The sequence below is a fragment of the Pinus tabuliformis genome, chromosome 7, assembly GCF_031772625.1.
Source record: "Pinus tabuliformis cultivar Carrire ecotype Pingquan chromosome 7, CPIR1, whole genome shotgun sequence".
Classification (NCBI taxonomy): Eukaryota; Viridiplantae; Streptophyta; class Pinopsida; order Pinales; family Pinaceae; genus Pinus; species Pinus tabuliformis.
The window spans coordinates 2,039,343,102-2,039,367,642 of record NC_142293.1 but is presented as its reverse complement, the minus strand read 5'-3'; the positions used below and the strand labels follow the sequence as shown (position 1 = coordinate 2,039,367,642).

The window sequence follows — 24,541 nt, the reverse complement described above, 5'->3', positions numbered from 1 at the left end:
CTCAATATCGTTGGATAACCATTCTGTTCGTTGGTACACTGTGGAGGTTCTGCCCTATGTATGTTCCAAATGATCCTGATAATAGAATACAATAGTGGGACCAGATGCCCCATTCCCTGCCAATAAAGTATTGGTGGATACTTTAACATGGTAGAGTTGGACGGTAACTACTAACCATTCTGGTGGGAAGTGGGGCACGCTACAGAGGGCATGCCAGTAGTACCAGGCCAACAGAAAGACAGGTTTGGTCACATGTAATTCCTTTCTAACTATTTTGGATATTAATCACATGCAACACTCTATGGAGACAGGTGGATGCTATACTTAGTCATATTAGTAAACTGGCCCAGCCAGAATTCAAACACCCTTGGACAGGCTATGCTAAAATGCACAAGTTCACCTTTACTAGTAAATCTCAAGGGCTGTTTCAATTGCTGATTCTATAACTGGTTAAGATTATTTACCCATCTGCAACTGTCTTTGGTAGAGGAAACACTGCCTTTTCCTTCCACTTGCCTATCTTCTTAATGTTTCGCTATTGTAGTCGTGGGAATATATTCAAACCATTTGACAAGTATGGAATCTTGTCGCTAGGTCAACTGGTAACTCAAGTTGGATTTCATTCTGGAAAGTTGTCCAAAGGACAAACAAGTTTCTTAAAGTTTGGGGACAAATGATAGCACGTAACTGCAGTGCCTGAGAGTGGCAACTTAAGCAACAGCTCAGTCACATTTGAAGGGATTTGGAAGAAAACCCTCCTAATCTTGCAAATCAAACTTGTGTTTGGAATAGTTAACATAAAATTTGTATTTTTCCACATCAATGCTTTGAACCACATTCGAGTTCATCGTTAGGTTTCAATAGATGGATCACACGAAAGATAGCAAACTGAAAAAATTATTAATATGGACTACTTCTAAGGGAAAAGTGTGCAACAATGAGGCAGCCTCATAACCAAACCTAAGTTAGCGCCTAATTTGTTTTAACTTTTATTATAGTCTTAAAACATTCTTCGCAGACGCTTAGAGAGATTTATTACCAAATCTTAATCAACCAAAAAGAAAATTGAGAATTTTAAAATAACTCTTACTAGAGCTATTACGATTTACAATAACTAGATAAAATCAAATTAATGACTATTTTTTTAAAAGTTCAATCTTATTGAAGTTTAACAGTGGACAAGGTCAATCTACATAGGCTAGGTGTCAAGCATGGAAGAGTCCGCCAAAGTCTCACTTAAGAAACTTGTTGTTTATTTTATTCCGTTGTTTTTTTATGATTCTCCTAAGTCTAATTTTAAAATAGCACATTCATCAAGTTAATCAAGTAATTTTGGTTATTGAACTAGGGAAATATAAGGAAATGTTACTCAATTACATGACTGATTTAAATTTAATCTTAATCATTGATCTCAAGTGAGTTGAAATTTATTAATTTAATCTCAAACTTCAATCACTTTGGAAATTAGTAATAAAAATTTAGGTCAATGAAGAATTATAGAAGACAGCCTAAAGAGAAAAAAAGCACAAATTTGAAAAAAGTATTTTCTCAAGTGAGAGATATCAACAAAAGGTGTAGGACTTTCATTTAGAGGTCAAGGTCAAGGCCAAGGGAGGAAATTATCATGAGAGATTTCAGCAGCAGCAAATCATTCCCAACAGCCATATAGCAAGTTTAGCAGATCAACAAAGAGCAGGCACACATGCAAGTTCATATGCACCTAAAGATCTCACATGTGCCACACGAGGGGGGTTTGTATGTTATGAACTTAAATATATATAAGTATTATAAATAACCATGTTGCATGGAGACCCGTCCTCCCAAAAAAAACCTATGTACCCTGGGTCCCCACGTTCGAGGGACTTTTGGACCCTTGGGAAACATCCCGAAACTGCTGGGGTCTTCATTGGAGACTCGAGGGATTTGCTGGTCGTCATTGGAGACTTGAGGGACTTGCTGGTCGTCCCCAAGGTGTTCTAGACAGATTTCAGAGATGTTCCAAAAAGATTTCATGGAGGTTTTTTTTGCAGATTTCAAGGATTTTCTGGGCAGATTTCAGGGATGTTTTGGGCAGATTTCAAGGATAATCCAAGCATAGAGCTTCAGTTTATCATGGATATTGATGATTGAACAATATTATGATTTTTCCCATCCATTATTTTTGTAATCCATTGAATCTAAATTTTTTGTACAGGTTGCAACTCAAAACATGGGTTTTGTATAATGGGTTTCAATTTGGATTTCTTGTTATTTAGATATTGTGTTTCATTGGTAAAATTACAGGATGCAGCCTCCATGTCATGAAAACAGAGAATGCAACATTTTAAAAAGATAATCTTTATGATTATTCCTCTTGTTCTTTCCCATTTTTCAGGTCATCTCAACTTTTACATATTGTACAAGGGTCTTGTTCTTTCTCATTTTTCAGGTCATCTCAACTTTTACATATTGTACAAGGGTTTCGAGGAGTCATTCAAGTGCAGTGCTTTCACCATCCCAACCTCAAGCATTGCAAAAACAGTCAAATAGTAGTGACATGGATTGGGTACTAAATGTTTAAATAAATTCCTATTCAATTACCTCCTTAATTTGAAATATGAATTTAATCTCTTTACAAAACCAAATTATTTTATAGTGGTTTTCAACACAGCTGTAAAAGTTTGCAAACCCTATTGAGAAGGGAATGCCTTTTATATTTAACATAGTCATAATTAACAAGAAATGAAGGAAAAAAAACTGCAATAAATATAGTTCTTTGTCTGATAGATCCTTCATGGACCTTATTACAAATTGAAAGTAGTTACAATTAATTTTCCTATAGCTAAAGTCCATGTCTAGTGGCCAATAATGGAATGTCACTCAACCCTTTTTAAATTTCTCAAAATTTTTCATAACTAGTGAGTATAAGGGTTGTGCATAATACTATAAAATATAGCTTGTTATGCTTACAAGATTAAAACAACTACAAATGTTAATAGTGAATTCTGAATATATATATATATAGTCATCACCAACCTGTGATCTCCTGAAAATTTTGGGAGTGCACTCTAACCATTCCAGGAATGCAGACCTATCCCCGTCATTCTCCCATCTCAAATCCCAAAATCCAGTGCAACATAGTAAATAACCAGTAATAATAATAATTAATTGTTAATAAAAAAACACATTAAAAATCATGTCTCTATGAAAAGACATGACTTCTTATAAAAGGGAACTCACCCCTAATACTTATAATGGAACCCTCATTTGTAATAGTCATATCATATCATTTTTTCATACATTTACTCAATATATTATTTTTATTTTCAATAGATTATTTTATATTTCAAAAATTATAATTATTTAACTCATGCTTCAGGTTTGTTTATTACATTTGGTATCAGACCTTAGTTTTTTTTATTTTGGCCATATAACCTTTTAGCAAAACTCAAAATTTTTTAAATTCATCTCATACCGAAACCTGTTGACCAAAAATCTTTTAGAGTTTCTCTAATCTGAGTCTTTGACCAAAAATCTGGTTGTTGGCCAAGAAGGAGGAGGATGCAGCTCTCGCATCATCGGAACAACAAGGGCAACAAAAGAGGAAGAAAAGGATATAACCAAAGTCAGATTCATCAAGTGTGGGGAACTAGGACATTTCGCCACACAGTGTCCTCAGAAGAAGGGCAAGGAAGAGAACTCTGATACAAAGGTTGCTCCAACGAAAGCTGACAGAGAAGGCGAGGATGACGATTGCGCCATGAGTGCTCATGCACCTCTAGAGAAGAGGTGGGGGTGACACTGAGTTGTAGTCGGGAGGACTACACAAGGAGCAGGATCCTTGAGGTGCCCAAACTCTTGGATCACATACGGCTACAGGAGCCCTTAATGACAGTAGCAGGATGACGGGAGTCAATTGGTGTGAGGGATGATGGAGCGACAGTGGCAAAGCTAGAGTGCCAAAGTCTGAAGCAGCGCAGTGGAGGGTTGAGCAGTAGAGGGTTTAGCATTGCGGGAGGCACAAAGCAGATACAACAGCAGCATAGTAGCATCACGGGGTCAGCGCAGATTAGCAGCAGAGGTAGCTTCAGCATCACGGGGTCAGCGCAGATTAGCAGCAGAGGTAGCTTCAGCATCACGGTGTATCCAGAGTGACCAGCATGTCATCTTTTGGGTGACTTTTCAATTGCTTACTTCTTAGCAACTGAGTTGCAATGCAGCAATTAGCAGTGGCAATGCTATGGGCAGCATGATGCAGCATATTGAGAGGGAGCTGCAGTACAGATGTAGCAGTGACAGTGGCAATGTCATGGGCAACAGTACAAGATGCAGCAGTGCAGTGGATGAAGGGAAACAGGCCAAGCATCAGCAACACAGAGGACCGATGTCGTGGATCAGTGTGATGCTTCTATTAGGAAGTATTGTTAGAGCACAATCCTCGCTAAGAGGGAGTGTTGATTTCAAGTAGCATCGGATGTGCTCTAGCTCCGAAATTTTGTGGAGGGGGAATACATGAGATCTCCAAGACCAAGAAATCGTTTGGTGAAATTTCACCCGGTTTGTGTTTTATTAGAATAATTAATATTTTTAATGGGGTTCCTAAGTCTAAGCTTAGGAAAATAAAAATATTAATGGGTATTATTAAAAATATGGGTGAGAAGCTTCTAAGAGACGAGGATCAAGTCTAATTTAATCTTAGTCATTGATTAGGTACTTAATCTCGGTCGTTGATTCATTAACAGGAAAAGTATAAGAGGAGGCTTCAGGGTCAATTGGAGATACACCAAGTGATCGGTCAGTTCAATTTTTCTCGGGCGTGGTTTGCTGAGAAAATCGAACAAGTGATTTGAGTTGCAGTGAGAGGGGCAGAAGCAAAGATTTGGATCAGAAAGGAGTTCTGAGCCAAATAGTACGTGGCAAAGAGGCAGCGCAGAGGCCTATGTAGCCCAGGAGAGGCTCACGCAATGCTGACGCATACCAGGAGGGTCTCTTGCAGTGGCAGTGCAGAGTATTCATCAAAAGTCCGAGATTTTGCCGAAGAAGCGAGGTTCTAAGCCGGGAGGGCTAAACAGCAGTCTTCCTCCAGCAAAGCGATCCAACAGAAGGAGTGGCGCGGTCTCCTAGGGGCAAGACGGTGGCCCAAGCAGTGATTGCTCAGGGATTTCGCAGTGTTTGTCGATATTCAGATCACTCACTAGATCATTCGTGACTTGGGGAATGAGGTAAACCCTCGTATGTATTTCTTGCTGTCGAGATTTCTCTTAAAGGTTAGTCGGCGTGAGAGGCAACCTGTTGTACTCAGATTCTGCTTGCTTAATAATACAAACCCTCTATCTGTTGCACCAGTTTTCCCAAGTTGGGTTTTTCTGGGGACGTGTTGTCCAAAAATAACGATGTCCCTTGAGTGTTTGTCTCATATATTGTTTTAGTTAAGGATTTCTATGTCAGTGTAGTCTACAGTAGTGTTTTTCATCATTGTTTATAATTAAATAACTTGTTGAGTGAAATAACAAGTAGGAGATGATAAACCAGTGACTGCAGTATGATTTCTGTTTGTAAAGATTCAGAAATTTTCACACAACTAGCAGCAACAACTTCGATGTAGCAATAGAGACTTCGATCTTCTTAAAAGTTCACACCTGTGAGAGATAGATGGCCCAAAACTTCGATCTTGACCTTCCTAGTAATTCTTCTCCTTATTTTCAAACTTCACACTTTTTAGCTACTTCTTCTTGTGAATCGAACTTGTGTGAGTGAGTGTCTCCAAATGAATTCGAACTGCTTGTATATATACCCTTTTGGTGAGGTCGAATTACCTTGTTTGAGGCCGACTTGATCTCCTTGAGGCCGACTTGGTGTGGAGGTGACAAATAATTTATTTGACTCAATAATAAATCTTTTTACATGATTCAAAAGCCCAAGAAGGGTCTCTTTTAATGGACAATGACTAAAGACTCGGTATAAATCCTAGACGTCCTTAATGGGGACTCTGACCTAAAACATGATGACCCAAGCATGAAACCCATGCTTTAATAAGTCAATAACAATAATAATAATAATTACTTTTTCTTTCTTTTGATAAATACATTTCATTGTGACTCAAATACAATTATGAAGACTGAACCTAGTTACATTCTTCAACATTGTCTTGAAGACAAGAAGCGATCCCCTCAATTCCAAACGAAACTCCACTGCAGCCTCTTCAAAAATAACCAGAGAAAGTTGATAATGGAAGACTACGCTTCCTTGCTTCCTATAGTGATTATCAGGCTTCTTATGCATCCTGCGGTCTTATCCCGAAAGGACAATATGGATGCTTTCATTCTCTATAGAACTCACGATGCTCTGGCCGCTTCCAAAAGATCCTTTGTGAAAACAAACTTTGCTACAAGCCCTAGTTGTGCTCTCCATCGTTGTTGCTCCCACCCTCTCACCAATCTCATTAGTTGCAAATAATAGAGATTTCTTAGCAAAAATATTTTCTATTGGGGCTTCTTAGTTTTTTATTCTATTTTATTTTATTTTTTAAGTGAAGTTCCAATCAAGTATCATCTCAAAGAGTAGAATCTACACTTGAGGTAAAGTATTTAAAGCATATGTGGTTACTACTCTTTATTTTCATTAACTTGTTTTGAAATATTAGAGAAAATTGTCTACATAGAATTAACTCTTTGTTTCATGTTATAGCTTAGTTTCCGAGTATTGGTTGATTTGCTTGTATGAGAACTAACCCACTTGAGGGGGCTTAGATTTGTGGATTTGAGGATTGAAGTGCTTCACCTATGCCTTGAGGTAGTTGAGAACTTCGACACATAGGAATTAATCAATTATAGAGTAACCTTGTAAAGAAAATTAACTTTATAAAATTAATTAGACAAGATTAACCTTTTTAAGTAACCATGAATTCAATTTAATCTATAATTATGGTAAATTAGCAGTAGCTTGAGTAAGTTATAATAAAAACCTTCAAAACTTATTTTAGTTTATTAGGACTTAGTAAAACCTCTAAGAGTCTTAGAAGCATAGTTTGATAATATAATAAGATAAATTCGGCGCTAACTTTGGTTTGGAGATTAGGCCTACTCACTGTTGTGCCCTTTTCTCCCTTACTAATCTATATTAATAACTTCACCAGTTTTCTATCATTCTTCTATTTCATTCATTCAATCCCAAAGATGATCCCAAGTGTGGTTCAAAACAATGGTATGGGTAATTCAAAGGCAACTGATCCTGAAACATTACTCTCAGGCACTTCTTACTATAGAAGCTGGAAATCACAAATATCAAAATTGTAATTTTGAGGAATATAAAGCCAAGACCCAAAGCAGAACCCGAACCAATTGGGATAAGTAGGGATCATAAAATGCTGTGAAGATGTTACTTTCACCAACTAAAACAGAAACAAGCTTCAGAGAAACTTCTCATGCTAAAATACTTAGATGGGGATCTGATTGATAGTTATGACAGGATAAAAGACATTTCATGCACATTATCAGTACTTTTTCTTCTAGTGTTTGTGACATTGATCACCTTGTTGCTAAGCAGTTCATCAATTGCATTATCCCTAATAATTCCTAAGTATGAGCAATCATTATTGTCTGGCCTTTTGGACAAAATTGAGTTCTTCCAGTTTCCAAATTTTAAAAATATGGTTCATTGACTAAATGTAGATCACCAAGCATGGAGAGACTGCCTCATGAGTTTTATCTGGCTCTTTGGCCCAGTGATAATCCATTCTGGATGTGCCAATGAGATTTGGCTATAGGCTCTACGTGGGAGAAAGTCATTGGAGGGATTATCAAGTTGGTTCCTAAAGGGATGTGAAAGGACATAGTAAGCTGCTGGTGGTGAACTTTTAACTAGAGTTCTTCCTGCCTGCATCATACATATGGCTACCCAAAAGTTAAAACATTCAGACTGAGGAAACGGGATTTATCAAAGGGCATTTCAGCCCAGACAACCCTATTACTGCTTATGAAAGTCTTGAATAAGCAAGGGAGACCAGCTAGACGGATCTCTTTCTCAAGGTTGACTTTGACAAGGTCTTTGATAGAAATCAAATGATATTTCATTCTTCATACGCTCTCTTGGCTTGAATTTCGGATTTTTTCACTAGCACAGTCAGACCTCGATTTCAAAAGCTTCTTCTGGGTTATGTGTGAATGGGCAGTTATCAGAAGAGACTTTGGTCGACCAATCCATTAGACAAGGTTGCCCTTTGGCACCTTATTTGTATCTTATTGCATCTAATGCTCCAGGTTATCTTCTTGAAGTTGCTTGCATACAAGGTCAAATTTGAAGGATTTACCTTCCTAATGATGAGCAATTATTAAATTCCCAATTTTTGGATAACTCAAGCCTAAATCTAGAACCAACCCATGATTCTATCGAAAGTAGGAGCTAAGTTGCACGATGGCAGTTGTTGGAGCCATCATGAATTAGGAAAGACAGAAGCTCTCATCATAGGGCAAGAAGACTTGCCTACCTGCCTTAATAGGAATGAAAATCCATTCAATCAGGGCATATTGTCTGCTATTTTTGTGTAAAAATTGACAGCAAGCTTTAATATTGGATAGCTCAAGATGTTCCTCTTCTGGGTGGAATCACTATTTTCCACTATTATAGATAGAATCCTATTGCGTCTTGGTCAAATCATAGAATCCTATTGCGCCTTGGTGAAATCATAGAATCCTATAGCATCTTCGTCAGATCACTCTCAGTTTCAACATGCTCTCCTTTGCTGTAAATTATCATTTTCTAGAGACGGTAGAGACTGTCATAATTGGTCATAATTGTATTCCCTGTCCCAAATAAACATCAAGGGGATGTTGTCGTAATGTTTATTTAGCCATTTTGACCACATCTTTTCAAAGTGAATAATAAGGGGAGGGTTGGGATGTAATATTTACTTAATGAATATATAATTGATTAATTACAGATACCTTCAGTGGTGGTCTCAAACGCTATCTATAATCTTATTATGCCACCTTTCCTTCGTTCATTTCCCAACTCGAGCTTAAGAAGAGATGTGTTAAAGCAGTGATCTTGTCTTGGGACACTCGTGACCATCCAATGGTCATCATGTGGTCCCTTTAAGTTAGATTGGTGCGGACTTTAGTGTTAAAATTGGGCTTCTTCGTATGATGGTTAGCAATTATTGCAAAGCCAACCGATGGTTATTAGATATGGCGTTGTTTACTGAGGCGTTAATTTCGTTTAGATGGTCAACAATCGCCAGAATTCAGTCACTTTTTTCAAGAAAAATATTGACAGTTGGAGTGCTTGAATCATGTTTTTATGATGAAAATAGGTTTTTGCACCATCAAAAACTCCTGAGACACCAAAATCTTGAAATTTCACAGTTGTATCTTGAAATTCGACAGTTGTATCTATTAAACACACATGGGAGCAAGAAAATATGAAAGATAAATCATGCAAGTACATTCTTTTATTAACATGAAATATACATTTATAATACAACATGTGACCATTGGTTTCCACATCCCAAGGTCTCTTGGACTCCTTTTGTCCATTCGGCTTCCACACTAACCCATTGAGGATTAGGTGTCCAACATTCCCCCCCTTAATCCGAAGGGTTATGTACAAGTCCAAGAAGAGAGCTATAATACAAAATGTGCAAAAAATGCATGGCAGCACTAGGCCGAATGTGCTCTATGAAATGTTGGTATAAAGGGCGGTGGTTTAAGGATGACCACCAACACTGGAACGCTTAGTGCAGTTCCCGGAACTCTTCCAAAACTGGCAAGAAGCTGGAGTCTTCTGCTAGAGGAAGTGATCCTATTGTTTTAAAGAGGGAAACCTTCAACCATGAAAGGGAGGCCTTACCTCGCATAAAAGGGAGAACTTCAACCTGAAAAGGGAAGTCTCAACCTGTGATGGTTTAAGGATGACCAACAACTCTGGAATGCTTAATGCAATTCCTGGAACTCTTCCAAAACTGGCAAGAAGCTGGAGTCTTCTGCTAGAGGAAGTGTTCTCAATTTCGTTCCTGGAATGCTTCCGAAACTGGCAAGAAGCTGAAGTCTTCTACTAGAGGAAGTGTCCCAGATTGCCAACTAAAGGCATGTTCAGGGGCATCTTTGTCTCTGGCTACAACTCTGAAACTGGTGTGGCAGGTTGTGGCTCAGGCTCACTTGATGCGACTTTGAAGCTTGTAGATGACCATCATTTCCCCCCCTGTCAGATACAAGGTGAGAAGATGGAGAAAACTCAACTGCAAGACTGTTCAATACTCTGGAAGAAGTTCTGACATGTGTTTGGAATATCTTCTTGGCTGTTGATGCCCATTGCCAAGAAGCGATCCATCCAAGATGAATCTTTGTTCTTGCAGGACGTTTGTTTCTGAAGCATCTGTGTGAAGAATGACTGGTTTTATGGCAGTGCTTACATGGATGAAGATCAAAACAGTGATCTTTCAAATGGCCAACTCGGTCACAGTGTTGGGATTTTACAATCTGTGGTTGTTGTTTTTGCTGTGGAAGAGGAGTAGAATCTGGAACAGCTGGAGGTGAACTGTCATGAGGAGCAGGTGAACTATCATGAATGAATCCAACACTCTGAAACAGAATGGGCTTTGAGTAGTCTGGAATATGAAAGGACAAGTCCTTGTCATATCCAAGACCAGTTCTGTGCTTGTTGTGGACAAGCTGTTCCCAAGGTCTGATGATGGGCTTAGGAAGTGCAGAATGAGTTTCTGCATCTGCATGTACAATTGCTGCTTTATTTGAATGAACAGTAACATTATTGACTTGCTGTTGATTGGTGTCTGTTTCAAACTTCTGAATAGAAACAGGTTCAGAATGATGACTCCATTGTTGTAGTTCTTCTTGCTGCAGCTTTGTCTCAAGCTGCAAAAACTCAATATTCTCATGTGCATTTTGGAGACAAATTTTAATATTGGAAAGAGAGGTTTTGTTGATCTTAACCATCTCATCAACAGTGGAAAGTATTAAATTATTCAGTAGTTTCAATACATCATCTATTCTATCCATTTCAGACCAATATAATCAGAGAACTGATGTTATCTTCAGCTACAAATTGGTCTATAAATAATTGCAACTATTAGATGAATAGCAGGATGCCAATATCACAAAGTCACTGTAGCAGACAACACAGTACCAATTTCAATGTAGCAAATGACTCGTTGCTCTAATGTACTTCTCAAATTATTCAAACTACTCACACTGTGAAAAAAAGAGTCAATCTTTGACTTTCTTCGCAAATGAAATTTGTCGACAGTCTTAGTAGAGCAATCTCAACCATGTTCTGTCCATTGCAACATTGCCATAGCAATGATCAAACCAATAGTGGTAAAACTATAGCAGTGTATCAAGGCTTGTCAAGCTCTCTGACATAACACTTAGCCCATCAATTCAACATCATCATCAGAGTCTATCCACCAGCATATTCAGTCAATAATACTTGGTAATGCAAGACTTATCTCTGAAACCCTAGAATGTGAAATCATACTCCACTTCATCAATACATGTCTATAGATCAACAATGTCAACAGTACCAACTCAATAGTTGCTTTATCATAGGCATTTACAAAGAATAATGTGTCAATACTATCATATCAAATCTCTAAATCTAATCTATGTTTAATGCAAACAGTCAACAACACTCCTTGCATCAAATTAATAGATTACATCAATTCATAGACAAGTTCACACAAAACTTTGCCCTTGGTTGTTGTAGATGACACTGGCATACGTCGACCCCACAGCCACACAATTTCTGGAAGAGTCTCTCCACAGAACTTTAACACAAAACAGATTCTATAGTTCTTTGCATGAATGGGTGGATTTCTTGAGAAAAAGAGAGCCTTTTGGGTGGATTTCTCAAACAGAGAAAACTTTGGATGCACAGAACGAACTGACCTCTATATAAATATATAGTCGAGAATACCCATAAAAATGGTATTATTCGTTAATGAGCAGATTATGGATGAAGCCACATCTCTGGTTGATTTCTTCCATGCATAAACAACACTCCTTTGCAAGAAAAAATGAATGTCTTCCACAATCTGCAGTTGAAGTACAAACAGTTCGAGCACTCCTGAAGGTAGAACCAACACGCTAGTGAAGAATGAGTTCAGCTCACTTACATAATGCACAATTCATGTGTTAACTTCACCATCTACGTTGGACCGCTACAAGCAGCTGACATATGGGTAAAAATGATACATAATTCAGGGTTCAATTTCATCATCTACGTTAGAACTCTACAACCAACTGTCATATGGAAAAACGTGATGCACAATTATGGTTTAACTTGATCACATATGTTAGACCTCTACCGGTCTTAAATGGCTCTGTCAACCTCTCCTGAGAAGAGCTTTATCAAAAGCATCACTGTAAAATACATACATCCCAGCTCAAATTATAGTTGCGGCTTGTGAGTGAAAGGATCTTTTATCTATGTTACCAGAAAATTCTCATTTCGATCCAACCCCCATTCTCTTTCCAATCCCCTCTTGACACTACATCAGTACATCACTAAACGATTTTATATGCATAACATTTGCTGGGAGGCAGGCGGTGGATTCAAGTTTCTTATACCATTGAAATGAAAATAGATATGTGCAGGATTAACACACCATATAAAAACATATATACCACAGCGTTAATACGCATTCATGACCACGCAGAGATACCATTCAATACCACGCATGAATAGCTCATATCCACGCTTCGGCTGCTCCACGCTCAGTACATCACCATTCAAACATAGATCTGCTGCAATCTCTCCACGACGAGACTCCAGAAAACCGCCAAAGATTACAGAGCGAGCAATCCAGGGCCAGACCGCTCAAAAAGTCGACAAAAACACAATAAAATCACAGGCGAGTTTCCATACAAGCCAGAAATTCACAGATTTCAATCAAATCGGTGCGCTAAATGCAGGAAAAAGAACCCAAAACTTCGGATTTTTTTTTAATACTTATACCGGTCGAGCTGCTTACAACCGATACACCTCGTTTCCCCATAACCCACAGGTCACAGGACTCTTAAGGCGCAGCGGAAATCAAATACTATTTTGTTGGCAGGCTTAAGTGGTGCAGGCAAGACTGTACTTTTCTATCAGCTGCGTGATGGTTCGACACACCAAGGGACTGTGACCTCAATGGATCCAAATGAAGACTGCTTTGTACTGCATTAAGAATCTTCAAAGAAGGGAAATATAAAGCCAGTTCATGTAGTGGATGTGTCGGGTCATTCAAGATTGAGAACTAAGCTGGATGAGTTTTTATCTCAGGCTGTTGGGATTGTGTTCGTTGTTGATGCTTTGGATTTTTTGCCAAACAGTCGAGCAACAGCTGAGTATCTCTATGATATATTGACAAGGGCAGTTGTAGTGAAGAAGAAAATTCCACTACTAATAGTCTGCAACAAGGTGGACAAAGTCACAGCTCACTCCATGGATTTCATAAGGAAGCAGTTGGAAAAGGAAATAGACAAGTTGCGTGTATCAAGAAGCTCTATATCAGCTGCGGATATTTCCGATGAAGTTACACTAGGTGTTCAGGGACAGCCTTTCACTTTCATGCAGATGCATTGGAAAGACAGGCGGGGGTGTAACACATATTAGGTTTATGTTGCAACAGGACAGCGTAATTATCATGAAACGCTTGGCAGTCAGGACAGCCAATAATGGTAAATCACAGATGGATCAGCGCTTTTAAATGGGGCGTTTATGGACAGAGAGCGCAGGTAGTGGCAGAGAATGAGAGCGCAGGTACAGAGAGCGCCAGTATGGCAGACAGAGGTCAGAGATGTCAGTCAGCAGCGGATTTCAGGCAGAAAATAAATTGCATAGAGAGGCCATAAAACAAATGGCTCAAATTATTTTTGCAGGGCAGGAATACGCCTGCTCTGATACCATGTTAAACACACATGGGAGCAAGAAAATATGAAAGATAAATCATGCAAGTACATTCTTTTATTAACATGAGATATACATTTATAGTACAACATGTGACCATTGGGTTCCACATCCCAAGGTCTCTTGGACTCCTTTTGTCCATTCGGCGTCCACACTAACCCATTGAGGATTAGGTGTCCAACAGTGTTCGGATCTCCAAAACAGAATTTCCATTATTTTCCGAGCAAAATTGACACCTCTTGAGACTACGCTATTTGATATTTTACCCTCTTAACATATGTGTGGTGTCTCAGCGATGTTTTAATCATCAAGCAAGTCATAATCATTCATAGTCATTTTTACATTTGCATAGTCCTGGGATTATATGAAATGCACTGAATATCTGTGTACAATGGCACCCGAGTATATTGATTGGGTTCTCTCTTAATTGTTTGTATGCAACATAATGTTTATATCCTAAATCCTAACAGGTATATCACTAAACCTGCATCCAAAACCCCTGCGGGTATGGCTGGGGTCTTTTAAATTCTCTAATTTACATAAACAATTCCTTTTTGCTTTGAAAATTAAAAACATCTTAGATCTCCTAGTGTTCCATAACCTAACTTGTATGCGTGCTTCAATTGGCATACAATGTTTTCCCCGCGTATTACAGTATTTGACTGCAACATAATGTTTATGCCCTAAATCCTAACAGGAATATCACTCAACCTGCATTCAAAACCCCTACAGGTAAGGATGGGATCTTGTAAATTCTCTATAATTTCTATAAATTTTCCTTTTTGCATTCAAGAAAAGAAACTTTTTCTCCTCGTATTTTACACTCTAACCACTAGGGTGTGCTTCAACTGGTACACAACAAGAACATAATTGCAAGGTAGTTGTAATACTCAAAGGTACTGGCAATCATTTACTACTAATCAAGTATGTCAAGTTACTCGAGTCCTTGCTGTTGCTAATTAGCGGAAATGGATGACCATGAGAGAGTTATCTGTCTCTTAACAGACCTATAGTTAGTATGGGCCATTAATATTAATTATGATACTTTTAACAATAGAACTGTTGACAACATTTTCATTAGAATCTTAACAATACCTAGTTGAGTGTTACCACTCAAACAAATACTCGCAGTATGCATGAGTACTTTTTCCTACATTAAAAATTATTCTTTTGCGGTGCCTTATACTGTCGAGTCTTGCCAAGTATGAGTAGTCGCCTGTTTGCACGCCATGAACTTGTTGGAAAACTTTCTCGACTTTGTTTGCCATAAATGCAAGCTTCACATTTTGCATTTTCCCTTTTGAAAGTAGGAAGTCCTTTAACCATTCCTTGTTTCTGCAATTGAGAAAGACTCTCAAAATTTAAATGTCCATATTTTACATGCCATAGTCTTACAAGTGAAATACCTGTAATCACTGCCCCTACAAAATCAAAATGCCTTGGAATAACTGTCCCTTTCATCCGTAACAGTTTTCCATCTTCATAACTTGTCATGACAGTTTTCAAACTCTGTTTGACTGAATTAATCTTGACTAAACCATCTTCCATAATCACCTGATGTCCTGCTTGTAGAATCGTGACTAAAGAGAGCAAATTTTTCTTAAAACTTGGTACATACCATACATTGGAAATCATTTTTTCTCCAATGCCAGGGAGAAAAACTTTAACTGCTCCTTTTCCATAAGGAGTATGTTTTGTATCATCAGCAAGAAAAATGCAATTAAGTTGGCAATCTTGAAAATTCCAAAAAATATCACGTCGATAAGTTATGTGCTGAGTTGCCCCTATTCCACAAACATCACTGTGAACTAGTTGTAGACGCCTGTTTGCACACCATGAACTTGTTGGAAAACTTTCTCGACTTTGTTTGCCATAAATGCAAGCTTCACATTTTGCATTTTCCCTTTGAAAGTGGGAAGTCCTTTAACCATTTCTTGTTTCTGCAATTAAGAAAGACTCTCAAAATTTAAATGTCCATATCTTACATGCCATAATCTTACAAGTGAAATACCTGTAGTCACTGCCCCTGCAAAATCAGAATGCCTTGGAATAACTGTCCCTTTCATCCGTAACAGTTTTCCATCTTCATAACCTGTCATGACAGTTTTCAAACTCTGTTTGACTGAATTAATCTTGACTAAACCATCTTCCATAATCACCTGATGTCCTGCTTGTCGAATCATGACTAAAGAGAGCAAATTTTTCTTAAAACTTGGTACATACCATACATTGGAAATCATTTTTTCTCCAATGCCAGGGAGAAAAACTTTAACTGCTCCTTTTCCATAAGGAGTATGTTTTGTATCATCTGCAAGAAAAATGGAATTAAGTTGGAAATCTTGAAAATTCCAAAAAAAATCACGTCGATAAGTCATGTGCTGAGTTGCCCCTAAATCCAAGATCCACGCATCTTCATAATCATTTCTAAGATGGGATGAAAGTTGTGATGCTGGTGAGGAAGTAAAAACATATTCTGAGTTATCATCATCTTGATCATTTGCAAATTGCGTTGAATGCTGCTGAAACTTGGGCATTTTATTAAGAGATGTTCGACAATCTTCAGCATAATGGCCAACTTTGTTGCATCTTCGACACACAATTTGACTTAAGTCTCTTCCTCTTCCTGAAGATTGTCCTCTACCTCTGCTTTGACTTCTATGTTGAGATTGTCCTCTACCTTGATTATTATTTCCTTGTCCCTGAAAATTGCCTCTTTCTTGGTTGTTTCCTCTACCTTGAAAATTCCTCCTTCCTGCACTGTTGCCTCTATTAAAGTTGTTTCCTTTGCTTTGACTTCAACCTCGACTTTGTACATTATGTGTTGCTTGACTCTGATTCCCTCTGCCTCTGCCTCGAGCACTATCTGCTGATGATTTACTAGTGTTGGCCTCTGTGAAAAAAACATCTTCACCAACTTTCTTCTTCTTCCCAAAGGTTTTATCATGTTGAGTCAACATTTCACAAAGCTCATCAAACTTTAGTTTCTCTAATTTCCTAGTTAATTGTAGAGTCTCCAAAAATGCGTGTAGGAAGAAGGAAGTCCAGCAATTACAATTGTTACCATAAAACTATCATCTATTGCTGGAAAACTAGCATTAATGATTTCCTGCCTAATATTCTTAAGTCTTGAGATATATTCAAGAACATCACCTCCTTCAGTCAATTTTTGTTGCAACAATTTTAATTGTAAATCAATTTTCTTTGATTCAGGCAGAGTATCAAAGAGGTCTTTAAAAGTTTTCAAAGCAGACCATGCATCTGTAGCATTTTCTATATGGACATACATTTCATCATTCACAGAATATTTAATAAGAGCTAAGGCTTTGGCATTCTTAACTTCCCATTTTGCTAGTGCAGCTGCATCTGTGGGTTTATTTGACTTAATATCTCCATCACATATACCCTGCCATAATTCATTGTAAATGAGAGTGCTTTCGATGAGACGATGCCATGTTTTATAAGATTTTGTGCCTTCAAGTTTGTCGGTATCAGAAAACAAATTAATCAACTTAGACATTGTAGCGTTGAAGCTTCGCACCAAGAATCAGAACAAAAATGTCAAGATGGGCAACACAACACACCATGCAAAAAACACGATCTATCGGGGCTTGGCCTTGACCCTCGTATAGTCGTTGAAGCAGGAGAAAAATGACTGAGCTTTGCACTTGGCTCTAGTCAATTTCTCAAAAATTACAAGGTAACTTTCAAAATTTGACTTTTACAATGATGCTCTTGCAAAACTTGGTTAAAAAAAAGTTACCCCCCCCCCTCAAAGTAAAATTACTTTGAGTTACAATGTGATGATCCGCAGGTGGTTGCGAGCAAATGGGTGGATCTGTTGACACTAGAGATCTGCAGAAGCAGGCAGAAGATTACAGCCACTGACGCCTGTGATACTTATAGAAAATTCCAAATTTATTAGCAAATCAGATTCTGAGTCATTAGCTTTATCTTTTATAGCCTAATCCGTGAACAGTTGTTGACTGGACGTTTGGTCCGATTGCCCAATTTCCATGAAATAAACATGTGAGATCTACACGTTTTGTTCCACCGTTTTGGACGCGCAACCTACTCATCAATGTAGAGTGGGGTCATTGCATTTGCTACACGCTTACCAACTCAGCAATCTTCTCCTACCAACGCATGTCATTGGTGGATTACACTGTGATTTGATGGTGCAGTGGTGGGAGTTTACTGTACGAATTCTACAGATGCAATGGACGGCGGCAATGGAAGGCAACCGGAGGAGAAGGGAGAGCACAAGTGTTTCTCACTGCAAAAATTCAAGCTCTATGAGACTCGATCGAAGTTTTATATTCGGCTTGTTTCTATGGAGTATTGAGGCAGCGGTTTCGGAAATCAAAGGAACATATCCCGTGAACAATCCACACAGATTCAAAAATAAAACAGTGGCTTATCCCATGAACAGTCCAGATAGAACCAAAAATAAACAACGACTTCTGTATTTCTCTGAAATTTTCAGGCTTTTTAGATGAAATGGTGGTAATGATGAATGAGAATATGGGGCAGGTGAGGAATATGATGGCTTTGTTGTCCAGAATAGCCAGGCACGGCCTCGGCCTCTCAAATATTAGATATTTAGCTAGCTCCACAATAATACAAATTCAAGACACAGCAATTTTGATAATAATTCACAAAATTGATTTTCAGATTTAAAAATCTAAAATCAATAAAATAATAAAATTTCTTCTCTTTTGAACAAAAACTTGACAAATTTCATACCAATCATTTGCTGAACAATTCAATGGAGTTTTCCAAAAACTTGTAAAGCTGGAATCTCCTCCTCAAATCAACTGCAGCATCACTGGAGCTCCAATACCACAATAATCGCAGAAGTGTCCTCAGACACGTAATTTTATTAATCAGAAAAAAATAATTACATATTTGATTTTGCAAGAGTTTACAACTTTACACCCGAACAACCAAAAACTTTTGCAATGAGCTATTTATAAGCTCAATGTCCTAACTACCTCTAATTATGAATCACTTATTAAATAACAAGTGTCCATTTACAAAAAATGTTATTCAAACCATCTAGCTAACAAATCTCCTAAAATAGAGCCTAAGATACAACACTTTTGGAGAGTCATATCTTGTTACAACAATACACTAATTCTAAATGTCTCCATTAAATAATTAAACATTCTAGAATAATAATTATTAATTTAATATCTTAAATTAATAATTATTTTATTCCAATTTTATAACCTATGATAATATTGTATTTTTGGATATCTAACATTCGTGCCCTGAGTCAGCTGTTTTGGCAAGTACAAGTTGAATATGAGTATGTTAACCATGAAAAGAACAACAAGTCAATAGGATGCAAAAAAAATTATGTTCTCAGAATCAGACACTAGTATTTGACCAAAGCCTAAAAATGAACTCCCATACTAGGAGTATTCATAATCGATTTAAAGCACCCATCTTTAATCTTCGTATAGATTCTTATGGATTGCTATTAATGTTAGATAGTCTTCTCTGCTAACGTCCTTGCTGTACAAGTTCTTATTTCCCTAGAATGTTCAGTTACTATAAAGTTCACTCTTATTTCTTTGACAATAAATTCTATCCTGACTTTCAAACTTGTCTTGACCCTGAGAAACACGAAACAGGCCAATACGATGTACATAGACTTTCACTTGTCTAAGACAATAAAAAATTACTTCATTAACAAAGCTTGCAGATTAATTGCTATTTATGACCAGATGCAGAATTAATTGCTAATGATGACCAAATGGTGGAGCTGTTATGGAACTATGCGGTCACAAAAATTAGATTATTTGACAGGACAACTAGAGTCAATAGAGCTTCAGAGAAAAGTGAGGAATGAGGTACAGTGAACGATATCAAACCTGGATATTCAATTCTTCGTGCAGATTAGCCAAGCCATTAGCTGCACCCAAGGCTATTTTTAATCTAGTAGCCCAAGGGAGAACAGGTAATTCCTTACTAAATAAGTGGTCTTCAAGGCTTTTATTAGGCATAAACTCGTAGACCAAGAGCAGCTGAAGACCTCTGGCATCATCTTCAGCACAATAACCAACCAATTTCACCAGATTAGGATGCTCAACAAGTCCAAGAAAATGCACCTCTGCTATCCACTCTTTGTGTCCCTGTAGTTTGAACAATAAACAAGTCAAATGGTTACAATCTTCTCACAATGAGTTAGGACTTGCAGAAGTTGCCATGAAATTTCAAATGGGATATCAAATCGAATTTACAAAAGAACTTCTAGAAAATCAACAGCAATATTTATAACCTCTTTTTGTTTCAAATCTATACATCAGTCAATTGCCCCATATAGATAATTATCAAAGACTTGTTAATTTGGTATACTTACCTCATATCAATCAAACTGTTGTATGACATCGAAAGTTCAATATTAGTTTTGAGGTAATCTATGGCTCTGATAAGAGATAGTTAAAATATCTTGCCGATGAGCAAAAAATATATTCTTAAATGCCAGCACGACTTGTTAGTCTTTTGCTAGTTGATATTGCACAACCTCAACCAATAAATGTGCCCTGCTGCTAGAATTCTATCTGTAATTGTGACCTTCCCAGCGAGCAGAAGATCAAGATTACTCAATTTCAACAGTTATCAATCAATTCCAGTTTTGACTCTTGAGTGAGTTGTTGTGATCATTTTTTCGTGTTAATAAGAAGTTAGAACACATAAATGTGTTTTCGAGTGCTTCAAATTCCATTGTTTATTGCATATTTTCAGTTAGCTACGTCTTTGTAAATCTAGCATATAAACCAACAGTTTTGTGAGTCTTATAAAGTAAAAGGCAAGTTACTAAGGAAGAAGGAAGAAAGCATCGTATTTCAAGCAAAGGGACCAAGTTGAATTTCTAAGTGGAGCAAGTTGTGGAAGGTTTAAAGGCGAGTCAATGGAACCTTGGACCTCTACCTGACATTGGAGGGTTACTTCAGCCTCAAATCACACAAGACAACTCATCAATCATCGAGATCAAGGCTTGAAGCACATACCAAGCAAGCCTTTGCACCAAAAGAAAGGAACCATCCACCTCTATTAGTCGTTGGGAGGACATCTAGGTCAATTTAGAGGAATGTTGAGCCATTTGAGAAGGTTTTTGAAACCAATGTTGCGAAAATTGCGATCGGGATTAAATCAGTGAGGGGAAAAAATCAGAAAAAATTGTAAAAATCGGTAAAAATCGGGAAAAAATCGTAAAATACAAAAATATTCATTTTTTTCAATTTTTTTAATATCTAAAGCATCTACAACATAAAATAAATACATTGACACATAAATATGATAAAAGAACTAATATATAAGATGTGTAATATCATTTCTAGTGCTACATCACACATAACAGTGAATCATGCCCTGAATAGTAAGTCCTGACTCCTGAGTCCCAACTCAGCCTCAAAATATCAACAAAAAATATATAAATGTATCTCATATCATGAGTCATAATGTCATAATGTCATATACAATGAAATGAACCAAATAACTAATACTACTAATTTTCTCTGACCCTCTTGCGAGAAAATGCAATAGCTTTCCCTTTAACTCTAGATGTAGATGTCGGTGGAGTTGGCAGTGGACTTTGATGTGCTCTAGAAGTTGAAGAACTAGGAGCTACAGGAGGTAGACCACGTCCTCTACTAGTGGCAGGGGTAGCATGGGTAGGTGGTGTCGCCTCCTCTTCCTCCTCCCCCCCCCCCACGCCTTCCACTACCTCCTGCTCTAACCAATCGTCGGCAGACTCCATGAGAGGCCTCTCGGCCTCAACCCTCCATGCAGCAGTGATGTCAATCCCATCCAATGAGATGGCCTCCATATCAAGTTGTCTCACCCACAATCGAAGATTATAGTAGACGTAGACCATGTCATTAAGTCGTTGGGACTCCAACCTATACAAAGATCACAAAATAATAATTATAAAAAATATATTATTTAATGAATTCAAAAAATTTATTGGAAATTTGGAATATTTTAAGTTTTAAGTTTAACCTGTTGCGCTTCTTGTTGTGTATTTTTTCAAATACACTCCAATTGCGGTCGCATCCTGAGGAGCTACATGTTTGGCTAAGGATTCGAATGGCAAGCTTTTGCAGATGGGGTACTCTGGCACCATAGCAAATCCACCATGCATCTACAACAAATTACAAATAAGATGAAACATAAGAAAAAAATGAAATTTGAAAGTTGAAGCAAAATACAAAGTTATGAACTTGAAGAGACGATGAAATTTGAAACAAACTTAAAAATACCTGGCATTTTAGTCTTCCTATCAACCACAGCCATCTCAAAGCTAAATGTGTCACCTGTCATCCTATATATCTCCATTTCTTTGGAGATTTCTACACGTTCTGCTGGAGATTGCAACATCCTCTGAACACAGGTTAAGAATCCATCCATGATCTCAGCATCAAATAAGAACCCACATGGGTAAAAAATGCGGGGTTCAGGTAGATCCCTGCAGCATGAATGGAACGATGGAGTGCGTTGTTCCATTGTTCATCAATCACTTCTCATAAGAGGAGTTGTTTCTAAAACCCCTCATCTCCCTTATCATCATAGTAGGCTCGAATTGATCCTTTGGCCCTATCCATGGCCTCATGCAAATAGCCCATTGCCGGCTTTTCACCATCAACTAATCGAATAACCTTTACCAAAGGTTTAGTGACGCTGCACACCTCCTGCACTCCCGCTCAGAAGTTTTCATGGTATGAAACTAATCTGCATATGGCCTCTCCCTCTAGTTTGCGGCTAAATGTCAAAGCACGCCACTTATCTGAAAGAAACATTCTCTTCACATCCCACATAGAATTCAAGAAGGATTGAAGAGATATGAAACTAGTGGCAAACCGTGTAATGGCGGGGCGCACCAACTCCTTGTCGTTGGTGAATTTTCTCATCAAGCTAAGCACAGATGCATGATTATATATAGCTTTTGTAATGCTTTTTTATGAGTCAACAATATCTTTGACAAAGGACAGTTTTCCTATGTCCTCCAACATCAAATCAATACAATGTGCAGCACAAGGCATCCAAAATAAAGTAGGATGCCTCTCCATAAGCATCTTGCCAGCAGCAACATAATTTGCAGCATTATTCGTTATGACTTGGACAACATGTTCTGCACCCACCTCCAAAATAAACACATCCGGCAAATCACATAATAATTTTGCATCTTTGATATGTGAAGATGTATCAACAAATTTCATAAACATTGTCCCCTTGGGACAATTAACCAAGAAGTTTATAAGGGTTCTCCCATTTTTGGTCGGTCCAACCATCTGACATCACAGTGCATCCTGTTTGTGCCCATGATGCCCTAAACTCCTCCAATCTTTTGGTGTAGTCAATCTTTCCATCTTGAATAATGCAACCTCTAAAGTCATCATAAGAAGGGATTTTGCATCAACAGCAGGCTGGGAAAATGGATTATTCCTTGCAACGCTGAAAGGAATATTACTCCAAAGGAGAAACTTGCCCAACAAATTGTCAGCTTGTTCTTTCTCCTTTTTTTTAAACATTGAAGTGATAGATGGTTGTGAACCAGTCGTGGTTCTGAACAAAAAATGATGAGGTAGCTACAAGGTTGGTTGTAGACATTGATGTTGAAGTAGAACCAGTGCCACTTCCATTTTCACATCCTCACACACTCCTTGCTAGTTGCTTCTTCAAATCTGCTTTGGTCACTTTGTCTTGTTCTAATTTGTCCAATGATCTCATCGCTCTTCGGATGATTTCCGCATTTTTATTGGTGCAAGGCCCTACATCACGTCCAAGGATTTGTGCAAGGTGATATTTCAATCTATAAACCCCCCCCCCCCCCCCCCCCGACATATGTTGCCTACACAACTTGCAAGACAAGTTTCTTCTATCAAACCATCCATCAGGTTCACCAAATTCCCACAGAAAGTCCAATTTTCTTGACATGTTTGTAACTTGGTTGAACTCTTGAGTTTTAATGTAAGATGAAGTTTGAAGTTGAATCTATGGCACAATAAAAATTGCAAGTTAAAAATAAATAAATAAATAAATAAAAATTACATACATGACACAACACATTAAATTTTTGACAAACAAAAAAACAATCTCAACTCAATCCAACAATAATAGAAAAAATGCACATTCAAACCCAATAAAAAATGATGCAAAAAAATAGAGCACAAGAAAAAATTAAACTAATAAATCTAACAATCAAGTTTTTGCATTTTTGACCAAAATGAACCCCTCCACTATGAAAAAAAAAAAACCATCAAATCCACTCAAAAATCATTGATAATCAATGGGTTATAGAAACCCAAGCAAAAACAAAATGGCCAAATTTGTTGCTCATACCTGGAAACCACGGTTTGCCTAAGAAATTTGGTCCAAACACGAAGTTCTCTTGCTCGGGATGCTAAAATCTCTCGTTTTTCTCCTCCTCTGCCCTAGTAGACGCCTTCCTCTCTTCCTAAGCTCTCAAACAAGTCCATTGTCTGCTAAAAATGAGAAATAAAACGCGTTGTCCTGGAGGGTCGTGATTTTTTCCGTTCAAATCGCGATTTTTCGGAGATGAAAAAATTGGGCGACAATATCGGCTGAGTCAAAAAATCGCAATTTCCGCAACACAGGTTGAAACTTCCAAGCACACCTAATTTTACTTCAA

The 24,541-nt window shown here is 37.8% G+C and overlaps 1 protein-coding gene and 1 pseudogene across 2 annotated transcripts in view; one reads left to right on the top strand and one right to left on the bottom strand.

The window, feature by feature from the left end:
- LOC149256704 (serine/threonine-protein kinase PCRK1-like) overlaps positions 1–24,541 on the bottom strand; it is a 108,081-nt gene that overhangs the window by 73,553 nt on the left and 9,987 nt on the right. For both annotated transcript variants that reach the window (XR_016267285.1, XM_089460848.1), the window contains exon 2: positions 19,761–20,021. Coding sequence is in view for 1 of the 2 variants with exons in the window: in XM_089460848.1 (XP_089316974.1) it covers positions 19,761–20,021 (261 nt within the window). In the remaining variant the exon portion in view is untranslated. The remainder of the gene's footprint in view (positions 1–19,760; positions 20,022–24,541) is intronic.
- Positions 12,638–13,590, top strand: LOC149256705 (uncharacterized; annotated as a pseudogene).